The sequence below is a fragment of the Nothobranchius furzeri genome, chromosome 6 (assembly GCF_043380555.1).
Source record: "Nothobranchius furzeri strain GRZ-AD chromosome 6, NfurGRZ-RIMD1, whole genome shotgun sequence".
Taxonomy (NCBI): Eukaryota; Metazoa; Chordata; class Actinopteri; order Cyprinodontiformes; family Nothobranchiidae; genus Nothobranchius; species Nothobranchius furzeri.
This window is the reverse complement of record NC_091746.1, coordinates 41,857,309-41,872,277: the sequence shown is the minus strand read 5'-3', so window position 1 is coordinate 41,872,277 and position 14,969 is coordinate 41,857,309. Positions and strand designations below refer to the sequence as shown.

At 39.9% G+C, this 14,969-nt stretch overlaps 1 protein-coding gene across 5 annotated transcripts in view; it reads left to right on the top strand.

The window, feature by feature from the left end:
* Positions 1-998: 998 nt before the first annotated feature.
* Positions 999-14,969, top strand: part of rxraa (retinoid X receptor, alpha a) — a 164,261-nt gene continuing 150,290 nt past the window's right edge. For 4 of the 5 annotated variants that reach the window (XM_070552227.1, XM_070552226.1, XM_070552225.1 and 1 more), the window contains exon 1: positions 1,033-1,291. In XM_070552227.1, coding sequence (XP_070408328.1) covers positions 1,264-1,291 — 28 coding nt within the window. In that variant the 5' untranslated portion in view covers positions 1,033-1,263. Of the gene's footprint in view, positions 1,292-14,969 lie in introns of all 5 variants that reach the window. The other variant, XM_015976012.3, reaches the window with a different exon arrangement.

Genomic DNA, 14,969 nt, shown 5'->3' with positions numbered 1-14,969 from the left:
TGAGTCAGAGGACTCCAAAGCGCTTTACACTACATGGAATCATTCATTCACTCACACAGCGATAGTGATGAGCTACATTGAAGCAACAGCTGCCCTGGAGCAGGGAAGGGGAAGTGTCTTTGCCCAAGAACACAACTGGCACTGACAGAGCCTGGGTTTGAACCAGCACCCTATTAATTACAGGGCAAACTCCTAACCTGATCTAAGGCAGTTCACCCTCCCCACCTGTTGCTGTGGTCAGAGGGACTGGTTTTTCATTAAACTGTTTACCAGCCCATTCCTAACGGTAACATTCCTAAACCCCTTTTTCATTTTTCGTACAAAGATATTTGCTATGAATGTGCCTCCAATATTTATTTAAACTCAAGACTGAACACATGATTGTTGATCCAGAGATCCACCAGTAATTCCAAAGTCCAGATATAAAACTGGATGGGATCACTCTTTCCAGTCTGTTGCACCTCAATTATGGAATAAACAACACTGTTTCAGCAGTCTGGAGTCATTTAGACTTTCTGATTAAAATGTCTTGTTTTAGTAATCTGTTACTGTTGGTTTTTTAAATCATGTTTTAATTGCAATGCTCTGTTATTGAGGCACTTTTATCAGTAAAAGACAAAAATAAACGTAAGTTTCTGACTTTTTTCTGTGAATTAGACTCAAATTTAAAGGAAAGGGAGTAGAAAAATCTGTGCTGAGCCAACACTCCTGGTTCAGCACATGTGACCAGGTCAGAATAACAGGAGATAAGAAATGAATAGGTAGCTGCCGCTCAGCTGGTGTGGTGCAGAAAACCTCCAACTGGCGAAAAACTGCGCGTTTCTTCTAGTCCTTCTCGAGGATTCCACATGTTGCGTACCCAAGGTCTCATCGTTTTTTTTTTTTTTTTTTTTTTTTTTTTTTTATTGTTTGCGCCGCGTCGCTGCAGCCCGGAGCTCGTCGGTGGGAGTACCCCCTGCCTGCGCAGGTCCCTCTTTTGCTGAGCCGTTCCAGTAGTTGGAGTTGTTGTACAACCGGAGCGCGTCACTGAGCTGCGAGCAGCTGAGTGCGCAAACAGAGGCAGAAACGTTAGGTTATCTTCTGATACGGTCACACATCGACCTGCCACTTCTTCTGCCGCTCACAGCAGCAGTGGAAGAAGAAAGGAGAAGCAGCAGCAGCAGCGTCCCGGTCCGGCTCGCGGAGCTCGAGCTGCCGCTTGTGTGGGAGAAAACTCCCGAACACGCTCGCCTCAGCTGGCATGAGCTAACCGACGACTCCGACATGGAAACCAAACCGTTCCTGTCATTGGGTAAGTTTGTTTGTTTTATGACAAAGCCTCGCTGAGGTGTTTGTAAACGGATTTAGTTGCTCTCGCGCCGCGTAATTCTTTTGTTTCTGTTTTGACAGCGCGTGCGGCTCACCCACATGTTTGGAGCTGCTCACGCGCTTTTATACATCTCTTTAAATGTTGCTAACTGATAAAACTTTGTGTTTTATCGTTTATCTGAGAAAGAAAAGACCCAGATAAGTCAAAGTTAGGTTTAATTCCTGAAGCAACTGAGTGAGCTGATGACAACTCTGATAAGAGCTCAGACTCGCGTTCGTTTCAACTTCTAAACGTTACAAAACAAACTACTTTAAATGTGGGCCTATTTTTGTTTGTTTGGTCGCTTTAGATCATAAAAAATGAACACATTCCATTTTTAACCAGCACCTAAACTTCTTTTGAACTTACCATTTCTGAGAAAATGAACTTAATACTCTATTTTGACCTAAATCTGGAAGGACTTAGCTTTCTCATAAGACGTGTTCCTAATATATAATATAAGAGACCACTTTAATAACGTCGGTGTAACCATTGATAGGTGCCGGTAACCTCACATGTGACCTCTGCACTTAGCTCAAAGTTTACATCTGGACCATGTTTTATGGATGACGTTGTTGAGCAAAGCGTTGCATGGATCATTGTGCAAGAAATGGCACATTTTATGTTCAGCTAAAGCTTATTTTGCACAAATGTCAGTTTATGTTCATTTGAAGCTTCCGGCACATCAAAGTCAGGAAGATCCAGGTGTTTAATCTGAGGTCAGATCTAATTTGCACTAATTGGCCCATTGACGGCCCATTGACTCCCCAGCTTAAACACAGGCACACTCACCATGCTGTAAATCATTAACACTGACTGCTACTGTAAGTTTGCTAAAGTGAACACAGGAGACCCTTGTCCCCCCATACCCTCCCCCAGTATTGTGTCTGCTGCCTTTCTTCATAAGAGCATCATGTTACACCTTGACACACATCACCAGCTGCATCAGGGAGATTCTCAGGGACCTCCTGAGGCACTGGGCAGCTTTCTTCAGTTACAGGCTCTGCTCACTGACACTCCCGCCACAACACCCTTTATGTGGCTTCCCAGAAATACGCTAAACCGCCAATGCTGCACACACTGGCAGGCTGTTATTGCAGGTGCATTGTATTGTGTATCTGTAATGAGAATGATTAGAGTTTCATGCTGCCTGAACGTGCACTAGAACTGCCCATGACAGCATAAACAGACTGGAAAGCTTTAATCTAACAGTCTTTAATGGTCGGTGTAAATCTGAACCCCTTTTCCACATGTGACAGATCTTTAGTGGTATTCTCTTTGAGTCTTTAAGTGATCATTTATGTTTGAAATCACACCAGCAAAAGCAGAATGTTCCTTTGGTTCTTCAAGGACACCCTTAAAGTCCTTGGATTTATTGATTATCCGCTTACTCAGAGTAATTATCTAATGTCGTACTCCATTAGAAATCCTGACATGCATCTTTTTGAGATGACAGCGAGCACATTTTACAGTTATAGATTGGTTGTTGGCCGTGATGACGACACCTGGCTTTTGGCAGCTGATGCTCTGTACTGCATGTGTACTTTGTGCTGATGTGGTCCCACCATCAACTATTGCCCCCTCCCTGCACGTGCACACACACACACACACACACACACACGCACGCACGCACGCACGCACGCACACACACACACACAAACACACACACACTGACATCAAGCAATAAAGACCAAATGGATGACATTGGAAGGAGAGTGTGTCCTTCCATCCCAGCATTAGAGGGATGATCATGACAGTGTGTCAGTGAAATCAACAGTGAGAGATGCCAAAAAAAATCACAAGAGAAAATACATTTAGTCTGTTAATATTGATTTCTCATTTGTTCCATTGCTTTAACCAAATGTATCAACACCAAGCCTACTTTCTCTTCTTACAATAGTCATTTGTTTAATAACATTTATAGTCTTGTCAAATCTATCTTTTTATTTAAAAGCATGTAAATCACAGTAAACTGCACAATGACTGTCTCATTCTCAAAACTATGATCACCCCTGGATTTTTAACGTTGTTTAGACTATAAAGAACCAGTTTTGGACACAAAAATAATAGAAACTGTGAACAAATATGTTGGAATTCTGCAAAAATGGCGACACTTTTCTAATAAGTTTCATCTGAGTCATGGGGAGCATGACTCACCTGTGACAGTTGCACAACTGTTTTGTAATGAAGTCACAAATTGTCTTACTACACTAAACTGAGAAGTGTTCCAGACGGGGTCCACCGCTTACTCTGACTTTTTAAATGAGGAATAACGCTGCATTAATTAACACCAGTGCCCTGCAACTCACACAAGGACTTTTTGAACTTCCGCAACTGTTCTTGGACATTTTTGAAATTCCCTGTTCACAATATTCACCATCAGTCACATGAGGGTGATATTCTGGTGTGACACCTTTTTGTGTCACATTTTGAGTATGTTAAGATCTGGAATCCCATAAAACTTGCCTAAAGTTCTCAGAAAATGACTAACAAAGGTTGTTAAAGTTACAGTGAGCAGTTTCCAGGTCCTTCGCCCTAATGGTTGAAAGTGGAATCACAACTGCCGTGAACAAATCCGCTGTAGTTTGCTGTAGCTAGTGCTAACAACAAGCTAACACTAACATAAGCAAACTAATAATAAAATAAGCCACAACGTAAAAAGATCCACACTGTTGGACAAATATTATTACTTACAAGTTCAGTAGCAACAAAGCCAGGTCACTATCAGTCTATGATTTCTTCTTGTGCTTTTTTTTGAAAATGGGCAAACTGAAAATGCTAACCGCTAGTGTCACAGCGGTAAAGGTAAAGAGCGCCCTCTAGTTTGTGATCAGAAGAGAGCTGCAGAGAGGTGCCAAATAGGAGGATCTTTTGTGATGTCAGTATTCATGTTTCTCTCATTGCATCATGGGACGTGGGTGGCAAGAAACAATGCATTTTGCCTATAATTTGGTTGTTTTGCATGTTTGGAGGAGGATTCAGAAAAAAAAGATGGATCATTCTTGCTGTGTGATTGATAGCTCGGCCCGTGGGAGGCTTGATAAAAAAGTTTTATTGGAATTTCCTCTGTAAATGACCGCAAAATATGAAAGAGATGATAGGAAGCGATCCGAACTCTCAGAAGAAAGCCTGGACTCCTGCAGCAACGGACAGTTTGAGGCTCATTTAGTTCACGGTGAGTCCATGTAACTAAGTAAGAATTTGTTAATTACCGAAGATTTAAAAAAAAAACATTCATCTTTGTGTAATTTTAAATCCAGAGTCATGTTGTATTTGCGTTTTGAATCAGGTGTCAACCCGCGATCATAATAAATAAATGAATACTGATTAATGAAGACTTACCCAGCTTTGCAGTTGCAGTGAGGATATATCCTTTTTCTTTAGCCATCACCCACAGATGACGTAAACAACGCTGTGACTTTCCTCGTCAGCATTAACTGCTGCAATTTGCATGTCCATGGTTTCAGACGAGATCGGCTCAGCTTTCCTTAAAACAAAAAAATCGTAGGCCTCCAGATGATTGAAGATCTTTAATTTTTCATTAGTGAAGGGTCCAGTGCTTCCTGTTGAATAGGAATAAATGTCTCCCCAGCAGATTTGTGGAAAAACACTGGTGAATCGGACTGACGTTTTCTGTCATCCCAGAGGTCCTATGGACTTTTAACAACTTTAATTTTCTCTTTGATAAACATTTTAAGCTTCTCTCTAAACTTCCTCTTGTCTTTAGACTAACTCAACGATCACTGAGATCAGTGTTAAATCTGTTGTTACTTTAGGGATGATTGAAAGGGTTCATTGGCTTTATCTGTTTGGTTATAAACCACAACAAAGGGTCATAAAAACAGAATATTTCCATTTTCATTCCAACATTCAGTATTATAAATCATCAAAATGCCTGAAAATAAAACAAATAAAACAAAATAAAATACCAGAGCCACATGTTTACTAAAAAAAAGTATGGTGATTTGTTTTTGTTTTCTTTTTTGGTCTGATCTCGGTTAGGAACTGACTTAAAGCCAATTTCAGAGGGAACACAGAACTAGAATAAATAACACCTGAGGCTAAATAAGAAATGTCTAAAATTAAGAAATTATGATGTAGACATTTAGATATTATTCTTAAATATGAATCAAATCTATGGCGAAATACCCAGGAACAAGATAATTCATAAGGTTTCCATACAAAGCATTATTAAATATCTGTACGCTGACCTTAAATGAAGAATAAATGTAAGACACAGTCAAGGAATTTTAATGGACATGATTTGTTTTTCTGTAGAGCTTAAGCTTTTAGCGTTTCTTTACTTCTGACTCTGACACTTTTGACTTTTGGATTTCTCATCACCCTTTTTTCACTTGTCTGAGCATCTGATACCTACATAAATTCTCTGACCCTCATTTCCAAAATCAGTGAAGTTCACGGTCTTTGATGAGAAAGTGAGATTCATGGTGGTGTTTGTCTTAAGTTAGGGGGCTGAGGGCTACATTCCTCGTCTGGCAGTAACTCAGGAACAAAGGTAATACAGGGTGTGTGTGTGTGTGTGTGTGTGTGTGTGTGTGTGTGTGTGTGTGTGCGTGCGCACGCGCACTTACGTGCGTGCGTTTGTGAGTGAGTTTGTGTGTGTGTGTGTGTGCATGCGTGCGTGCGTTTGTGAGAGTGTGTGTGTGTGTGTGTGTGTGTGTGACACTGCCAAAAGCATTTGGCCAAGTTTGTCTTTTACGGCCGTCCAGTTTTGTGTTGCTGATGCGATGCTTTTGCTCTCCTTTTGAGAAAAAAGGGGTCCACAGCTGTCATTTTTATTGGAGGAGTTTTATAGCAAGACTTAATGGCTTAAAGTGACAGCTCGCTCTCCCTCTCTTTTCTCCTTTTTTTCTTTCTCACAATCTCACTCATGAGGCCTTTTAACTGAAGCAAGCCAAAGAGAATTTGCTCGCCTTCTGTGTGCCCACCTTTGACTTTCCCACCCCTCACCCATGCTATCATCTAAACTATAAAACATGTTTTTTTATTTTGCAAAATTAGGAAGCACATCAAGAACATCCTGCGTCTTGTTTTTGAACACGTGTGTTGATCATAATTAGAAAACAATATAACTTTATATCTAGAAAGAGGTTCCTTTGGTTTGAGAGAATTAGTATGATCATTTTTTCTCTGCAGTGAATCCAAAACCGTTTTAAAGCTGGACGAATCTTAGGATGACTCAAAAGCTCGTTAATTATTTGTGTAAGGAGCTGCTCTCGCAGGAGGTCTTTTATTGATAATGGACACAATGACCTTTGCACCTCAAACCTTGACCTTTGCTCCCCATATGCTTGATCATTTGAGGAATTTGCCTTTGGCGTTCAGTCCTTTTTTTTAAAGAAACAGTTTAAAGACAGTAACTTGTTGGTCCTTTGTGCCTCACTTTCTTTGATGATTTTTTTCTTTTGTCTACTCTGTTTTTGTTGCTTTGTGCTGTTAGGTTTCAGTCTGAGCTGAAGTGATTGGCATATCTGAAATGAGTCTATAGGAGTATCAAATGGTCTTCAAACACATTTTCTGTTCAAAACACTGAATAAGTTAAAAGTTGGTGTTTACATCTTAAACCCAAATAATGTGTTGTATGCTTATTTTCTTTATAAACAAGCTGCTAATTATTGTTGGGATCCTTTCCATTTACTTATGCTTACAGATGCCTGGTTGTTGCTCAGAGAGCTTTCTCTCCCTGAGTATCAGAATGGTTTTGGCACCGCTGGTTTCAGGGTTTACTGAAGGTCCTCTGAGTGTCTGAATGGCTTTTCTGCAGGCTGGCATTATTCAGGATGCGTACAGCCACTCTTTTGAAGTGGAAACATGGTCTCAGTGGGGATTTGGCCAGATCACACTCATAATTTGTATTGAGAGGAAGGTCAGTTCGCCCTACTCCATCCACAGCTCTCCTCTCTCTTTTCTGTGTGCATCACTAAATGATTTGGGGATTGACTGAGAAAGGCGATGGAGAGGAACTAGAAGTTCACCTAGAAACTCGAGTATGCGTCTTCCCGTGGCACTGGGTCCATTCTGGCCCATTTGTAGGCCAGACGCCTCTTATTGCTGATATAAACAAAATATATATATATATATATATATATATATATATATATATATATATATATATATATATATATATAGTTGACAACTTTTGTTTATACACATACATGTAATCAGGGTCCGAAATTAACACTCGCCACTCGCCAAATGCGAGTAAATTGCTCCATTTGGCGAGTAAATTTTTGAGCTCTACCTGCCACCTGGCGAGTAAATGTTTGCACCAAATTAGTTATGTTTATCAGTCATCTAACACGGATTTCTGATACTTCTCCCGCCTGCATGCAACGTACACAAACGTACGCGAAACGTGAATGCCGCATCCAACGTCATTTCCACCATCCCATTCAGTCAGTTTATCAAGTTAGCCGTTAGCTTCGTGTTAAAACTAGTGGTGAAATGTGGCGGTTTTTAACTGGAGTCAGCCAGCCTTCCAAAAGAAAACTCATCGAACTGGAAGAAAAACCACCAGGACCAGTGGCAACCAGAAGATTTTGTGAAAAGTGGCGAACTGGAGACGGCGGAGTCGTGAGACAATGGCTACATTATGATGGCCACGTAGCGTTGCTGACTTTCACAGACAGCTGTCCCTCGGCATTCTTCAAATATCCAAAAAATGCCCATACTTCCGACTTTGTCTTCTTTGAGGGATAATAAATGTCCCAAGTGCCGTCTCCTCTGGCCATTATTTCAGCTTTAGCTTAAAGAAAGTTTTGGTCGTAAACAACAAAGTGTGCATGTGCCGCCGGCAACTTCAGCAGATGATACGGTGGCTGGTAAGGGTCACCGCACCTACACCGCAGCCACGGTAATCCACCGAGATAATATATATATATATATATATATATATATATATATATATATATATATATATATATATATATATATATATATATATATTTTTTTTTTTTAAACAAGACTGTTATTATTTATTGTCAACTTTTTTACCGGGGTTTACTGCTACACCGGTTACCGTGACAACCCTAGGACACACTTTCAGATATTCTCATGGTGAAGCTGTGTTCTCCAGAGATCAAGGACTAGGACCCAAATGAGGCTGTAATGCTTTGGCACAAAGATGGTGTCAGAAGCAGGAGGCCAGACTTCATGGACAGAGAAAACAAGGAGTTTGACTAGATTTCAATGAAAGAGTTCATAAAAACGTCTCTAAAAATAAATAAATAAACAGTAAAAGTGACAAAAGAGTTGTTTTCCTTATTAATTGATGTTTTAATTATTTTGTCACTCTGTTTGGAATCAACATAATATAGAATAACATGCTTTAGGTAGATCTAAATCATTTATAATTTTGGCCGGTAAAAAATATGCTTGGCCGGTAGATTTTCATCATCTACCGGCCAACTTGGCCGGTGAGTAAAAAATTTAATTTCGGACCCTGCATGTAATTATTGTCCATTTGTCATTATCGAGAGGAACTCCTCAATACACTGTGCTATTGACTTTAGGCCATATTGTCCTACTCCAGCTGATTATTGAGTCCCACTTATTGTATGCTCTGCTCTGTTCTTAGTCTTTTTGATTAGACATGTAATAAAACAATCTTACTTTTCAATCCTACTTGAAAGTAATGATTCATTATGTAAATGATCAACAACCAGTAGGGGTGTGTATTGGTAAGAACTTAGCGATACAACACATATCACAATACGGGGGGACGATATGATGTATTTTGACACTAAAAACCAGACTGAATTGATGGAATTCAATTGGAAATCTCCAGTCAGACACTTTCAAGACACATACAGTGTTAACGCGAGATCTTGTCAGATCAGAATAAGAGCGATAAAAACAGCTGCCACCTAGCTGTGACAGCTGGAATTGCACCACACAGAGGAAGTACAGAAAATGTCTATAAGTAAATTGTAAATAAAGAAAATCGAAGCACTGATTTTAAATACTGAATCAGTATGAGAACACGAAAAATTGTGATATTTCAGTGTACCAATAATTCCTTACATAGGTAAGTAATGTTATTTTTAGGGCTGCACGATGTTAGAAAAGCCTGTGGCATGCAATAACAGTGATTGATATTGCGATGACGATATTACTTGTGATAAATAAAAACTTAACTCAGGAAATAAATTATCAAAAACAAAGAAATAAAAAAAGGGCAAAAGAATCATAAAGATTAGAAAAGCAAAACATTTGAGGAAAGGGAAAAAGAAAATGAACAAGAAAAGGCAATCAGTGGATCCCAGGAAAAGCAAAATCAGCAGAAAGAGCAAAACAAAGCTAACTCAGATGTTTGCTAACCATCAAAATTAAGTGCCGTCAAAAAACATGCTTCCGTTTGACTGACAGAATGCATTATGTGTAGCAAACTTTTGAGCTGACCATTCGTTGTCTGTTCTTTGTGATATGCATATTGCGCATTGCTGATATCGCGATAATGATATATTTGCAATATATTGTGCAGCCCCAGTTATTTTTCATATTTCTTACCCTACAGCAGGGGTGTCAAATATACGGCCCGCGGGCCGGATCCGGCCCGCAAACGGGATAAATCCGGCCCGCGAGATGGTTGTGTAAACTTTATTTTCATACTTTACAATGTAGAGTGAAAATAAACGTATCTTTGTGAGCAAGTTTCCTCTGTAATGAGTATAAATAAAACAAAGCTGCGCTCAAGGCTCACACAAGAACTTGAATCACATCCTGAAGTTGGCTGCCACTCAGGATGTGACTTCTGATATCGATGTGCTGGTGAAAGCTAAAAGATGTAAAGTAAAATGAGTCAAATATACTTTAAGTGCTGCATGAAACTGATCTAGCCATGTGATCCGTAAGCTCTTTGAATCACTAAGGAATGTTTTTTATTTTTATTTTTCAAATTTTCAAGTAAACTTCAGGTGTTGTACTTGTACTATTTTGGATACACTGTCCTCAGGCTCCAGCTTTGTTTTATATTGATTGTATTAAAACAAAGAAAACAATCTGAAGTTGTTTTTAATTTACCGGTCCGGCCCACTTGGGACTAGATTTTCCTCAATGTGGCCCCTGAGCTAAAATGAGTTTGACACCCCTGCTCTACAGTCTTTGCCTTACTCTCTCGTTAAACTAGTGTACAAACAATTTTCTGATAATGTGGGACAGATGTAAGATTAGACCACAGTGGATTTCTCTGTTTACAAGTTCTGTTGTTTTATTTCTGTGTTGGAGGATTCATTCGTATGTAACGTGATCAAAAGCTGGAATAACAGGTTTGATGTTTTTTACAACTCAAAAAAGAAAAGGAATTAGAAAACAGATCCCCACAGTGACTTTTTTTAAATACCATGGTAAATCGAGGTGTGCAAACATTAGTTTACCTGTCGTCTCCACTCATGCATAGTATGTGTGTGTGCATGAACAATCTGGATACACACAGTGGGGTAATTAAGACTGTGCTTCATGCTGCTTCATCACAGTTTCATTTTGAGGTCACTGGCAGTTATGGGAGGCGTCTCGGTACGCCCCACGCCCTCCTCTTTACCCACTACAAAAACCACCGCTGTTAAGATTGTCTGTCACCTTTCCAGATGCCATGGGGCAGGCTTTCACACACCGCCGGGCACGGGGCCACGGAAAACCCACAGTGTGCACAACACCTTGCTTGTGTTCTGCGTAATGCATGTGTGACTGTGTGGAAATGAGTAAATGTTTGGGTGTAAACAGAAAGCAGCAGCTCTGAGAGCTAAAGGGTGACGCTTGTTTATGCATGTATGCACATCTGCAGGCAGCTTCGGTGTAGGTGATTTTACACTTTCTGTGGATTGCTGTTCCAGGCTCGCTTTTAAGTTTTAACAGTCTGCAGTTTGTAAATAAAGAGAATGTAATGATTTACAAACCTATTAAGAAGCATATTTAACAGGTTTAACAAAGGCTCGTGTTTGATTTGATGCCATCAAATCAGTTAAAACTAGAAACACGTTGTGTGTGAAAGCTGAGGAAATCTGATTTACTTTAGGACTTCTCAACTAGAACTGTTTGCAGCCTTGTTTTAATCTAGAATTCATTATATTATACATCCGGAGTCAGGTGAAGAGGCAGCTGGAAAGACTGAACAGGAACAAGGCTGCAGGTCCAGATGGTGTCAGCCCCAGGGTACTGAAGGCCTGTGCAGAGCAGCTCTGTGGGATTCTGCAGCACCTTTTCAACCTCAGCCTGGACCAGGAGAAGGTTTCAGTCCTGTGGAAGACATCCTGTCTTGTTCCAGTTCCAAAGAAAACTCGCCCATCAGTCAATGACGACTACAAACCGGTTGCCCTGATATCCCACATCATGAAGGTCCTGGAGAGACTCCTGTTGGTCCACCTGAATAAGCAAACTAGGACATATCAGGACCCGCTGCAGTTTGCTTATCGCCATGGAGTTGGAGTTGAAGATGCCATCATCCAGCTGCTTCAAACAATCCACTGTCATCTGGACAAAGCAGGCAGCACTGTCAGGGTCATGTTCTTTGATTTCTCCAGTGCATTTAACACAGTCCATCCTGATGTACTTTGCCAGAAACTCCAGAAGACACAGGTGGGGGCCTCAACTATCGCCTGGATTAAAGACTACCTGACAAACAGAGCACAGTTTGTGAGGCTGGAGAACTGCACATCAAACCAGGCGATCAGTAACACTGGAGCACCACAGGGGACTGTACTCTCACCATTCCTTTTCACCCTGTACACCTCAGACTTCCAGTACAAATCAGAGACCTGTCATCTACAGAAATACTCAGATGACTCTGCAGTTGTCGGGGGTATCAGAGATGGACAGGAAGCTGAGTACAGAGAGCTGGTGGAGTGCTTTGTGGCATGGTGCAGAAACAAGCATCTGACCTTGAACGTGAACAAAACAAAGGAGATGATTTTAGACTTCAGAAGAAACAGGGTGGAGTCAAACACTGTTTCCATCATGGGAGAAGAAGTGGAGGTGGTTGAGGAATACAAATACCTTGGAGTTCACCTGGGCAACAGACTGGACTGGAGAAAGAACAGCCAAGCTGTTAACAAGAAGGTACACAGCAGACTGCACTTCTTGAGGACACTTAGGTCCTTCAATGGCTGTAGCAAGATGCTGCAGATCTTCTACAAGTCTGTTGTTGAGAGTGTAATCTCTTCAGCTATCGTCTGTTGGGGTAGCAGCATCAGAAGCAGGGACCTGAAAAGGCTCAACAGCCTAATAAAAAAGGCTGGTTCTGTTCTGGGGACGACTGTGGAACCACTGGAGGAGATAATGCAAAGAAGGATTCTCCAGAGAATCAAGAAAATGATGGACAACCCTGAGCATTCTCTTCACAAGACTGTCCGACAACAGAAGAGTGTCTTCAGTCAGAGGCTTCTTCAGTTTCACTGCAACACTGACCGCTACTGGAGATCCTTCCTGCCAACAACCATTGTAATATACAATAACTTTTTGATGACTTGATTATTATTATTATTATTATTATTATTATTATTATTCTGAGCTACTATGGCAATCAATTTCCCTCTGGGATTAATAAAGTATTTTTTAATTTAATTGAATCTTTTTTCTTCATGTATGAATTTATTTAGCATCAAGCATTTTTTGGCTAAACAGCCGTAAAGCTCTACAGTAACAGAACTCACTTTGACACTGGTTTGCTGAAATAAGCATACTCATATCCTTCTGAGCTAATAAATCTTGGCATCTTCAAAATTCATTCAAAATGTACATTTTTCAGATTCTGAGCTTTAGCCCTGAACTGTTTTAGCCTTTATGGATTTTTAATCATTTCCGTTGCTTGATCTATTTTTATATTTGGGCTCCAGGGTTAGAAAAAAGAAAAAAAAATAGATAAAAGCTGCACTGATGCTGAATTGTGTCAGTCTGCTGATTATTCCACATTTCCTATTATTGATTAGCATATAGTTAAATACTTTGTGTCTATTCAGCACTGTGAGTCGCCTTACTTCTTTTGTTTGTTTTAACTTCATAAAGTTTAGACTTAGAGTCAGGTAAGGTTATTAATCAACCAACCAGTAAATCCACTCATATTTTTACACAATCAATCTTCGTTTGTGCATAATTAGCCAATTACCAAACAGGAAATAGACGCAGCTGCAAACTCACTGCAACCAACTATTTAGGTCTTTAAGTTAAAAGCCTTCTCCTATAAAGTGTCCAAGTTTACTGTTTAAATGGATTTTTATTTAGTTATCTGGTTTATATTTTTGTCAGGTGCAGACTGTTGACCACAAACCCCCCCAAAAAATAAACTACTTAAAATGTCATTTTGTACTGGTCAAGGTTAGCTCCATTCACAGAAAACCACGTACCAGTCAACAGCTAGTGAAAAAATGAGTTTGTTTCAGCTGTTTTGCAATTTTTACCTAAAAAGTGATATAAAATATTTTGTCTTCATTCCCATTTATTACAGAATTGAAATGAAACAGTCCCAACTAACTAATTTGTTTACTTTTCTGCGTTTTTGTTCTTGAAACAGACTTGTCTTGTTGTAAGTTTCAGCTCAAAGGACTCTCAAACATTAGATCATTAATAAAAGCTCATTCCGCATGTCTTGCGTAACAGAAATACCTCAATGTTTGATTGTTACTGCATTTCTTGGCGTTTCTCAAGCTTGTTGTTTATAATGATGATAAATTGTGCTGATGTCTGAGTAGAAGCATACACCATTACTGCATTTTTAAGTTCTTTGTTTAAACACAGGAAAGATTTTTTTTACCTTGCTGACAATGTTGATCACTTCTGCGATCTTCATCAGAGCTAGCCACTAATGTTGGCGCCACTTAGCTCTGAAAAAGAACTTAAAATGCATTCAGAAGAAAAACACGGAATGAGTAAACCATTGCTGTTGGTCAATAGAGCATTTTCCTCTATTCAAAAGAAAAATATTGTCCCAGTCTGCAAAATCTGGTCTTCGGTGTCACCTTTTCTACACACTTAGTTCTGAGTAGCTCTCTGAATAGTTTTAACCATCAACCCAATTAGTCTTTACTGCCTTAATTCATGTTTATGTAGTTTTTCAAAGTTTTTCAAAGGAACATGCTTTTAAATAATTGTTTAAAATCAGTTGCTTAAACCTCTGAAAAATACTTTAAAGGGACTTTTCGGACTTTTTAATTTTTACGCTCACGATTGCCCCCTCAGGCCAAAAGTGTAACGGCAGCTTCAATAGTAGGCTCGTGCACGAGGCGCGCATGCTGTACGTGCACACTCCTTAACAAATATAACAGCTGAGACAGTCCTGTGTGTGTGTTTGTGTGGCCCGGAGGACAGAGGACAGGGGAGCGCACAGCTAATTAATTAAATAATTTGGTTGTGTACCTTTCTCTTCAGCACAGCCGACAAAGCTTTAAGATGGGTCAGCCCTCCTGCATGCTCAGATCATTCCCTTCCCTTGCTTGAAAAATTGTTCCAAAATGAAAGTTGAACCCACATCTTTTTTATCTGTGAATCCAATGCCATTCGGCGAGTCTCAAATAAAAATGTGGGCATCTTACTGTAAAAAAATATACCATTAATTAGGGATGCAACGGTATGCGGTAAAATACCGGACCGTTCGGTACGCCCTGCACGGGAC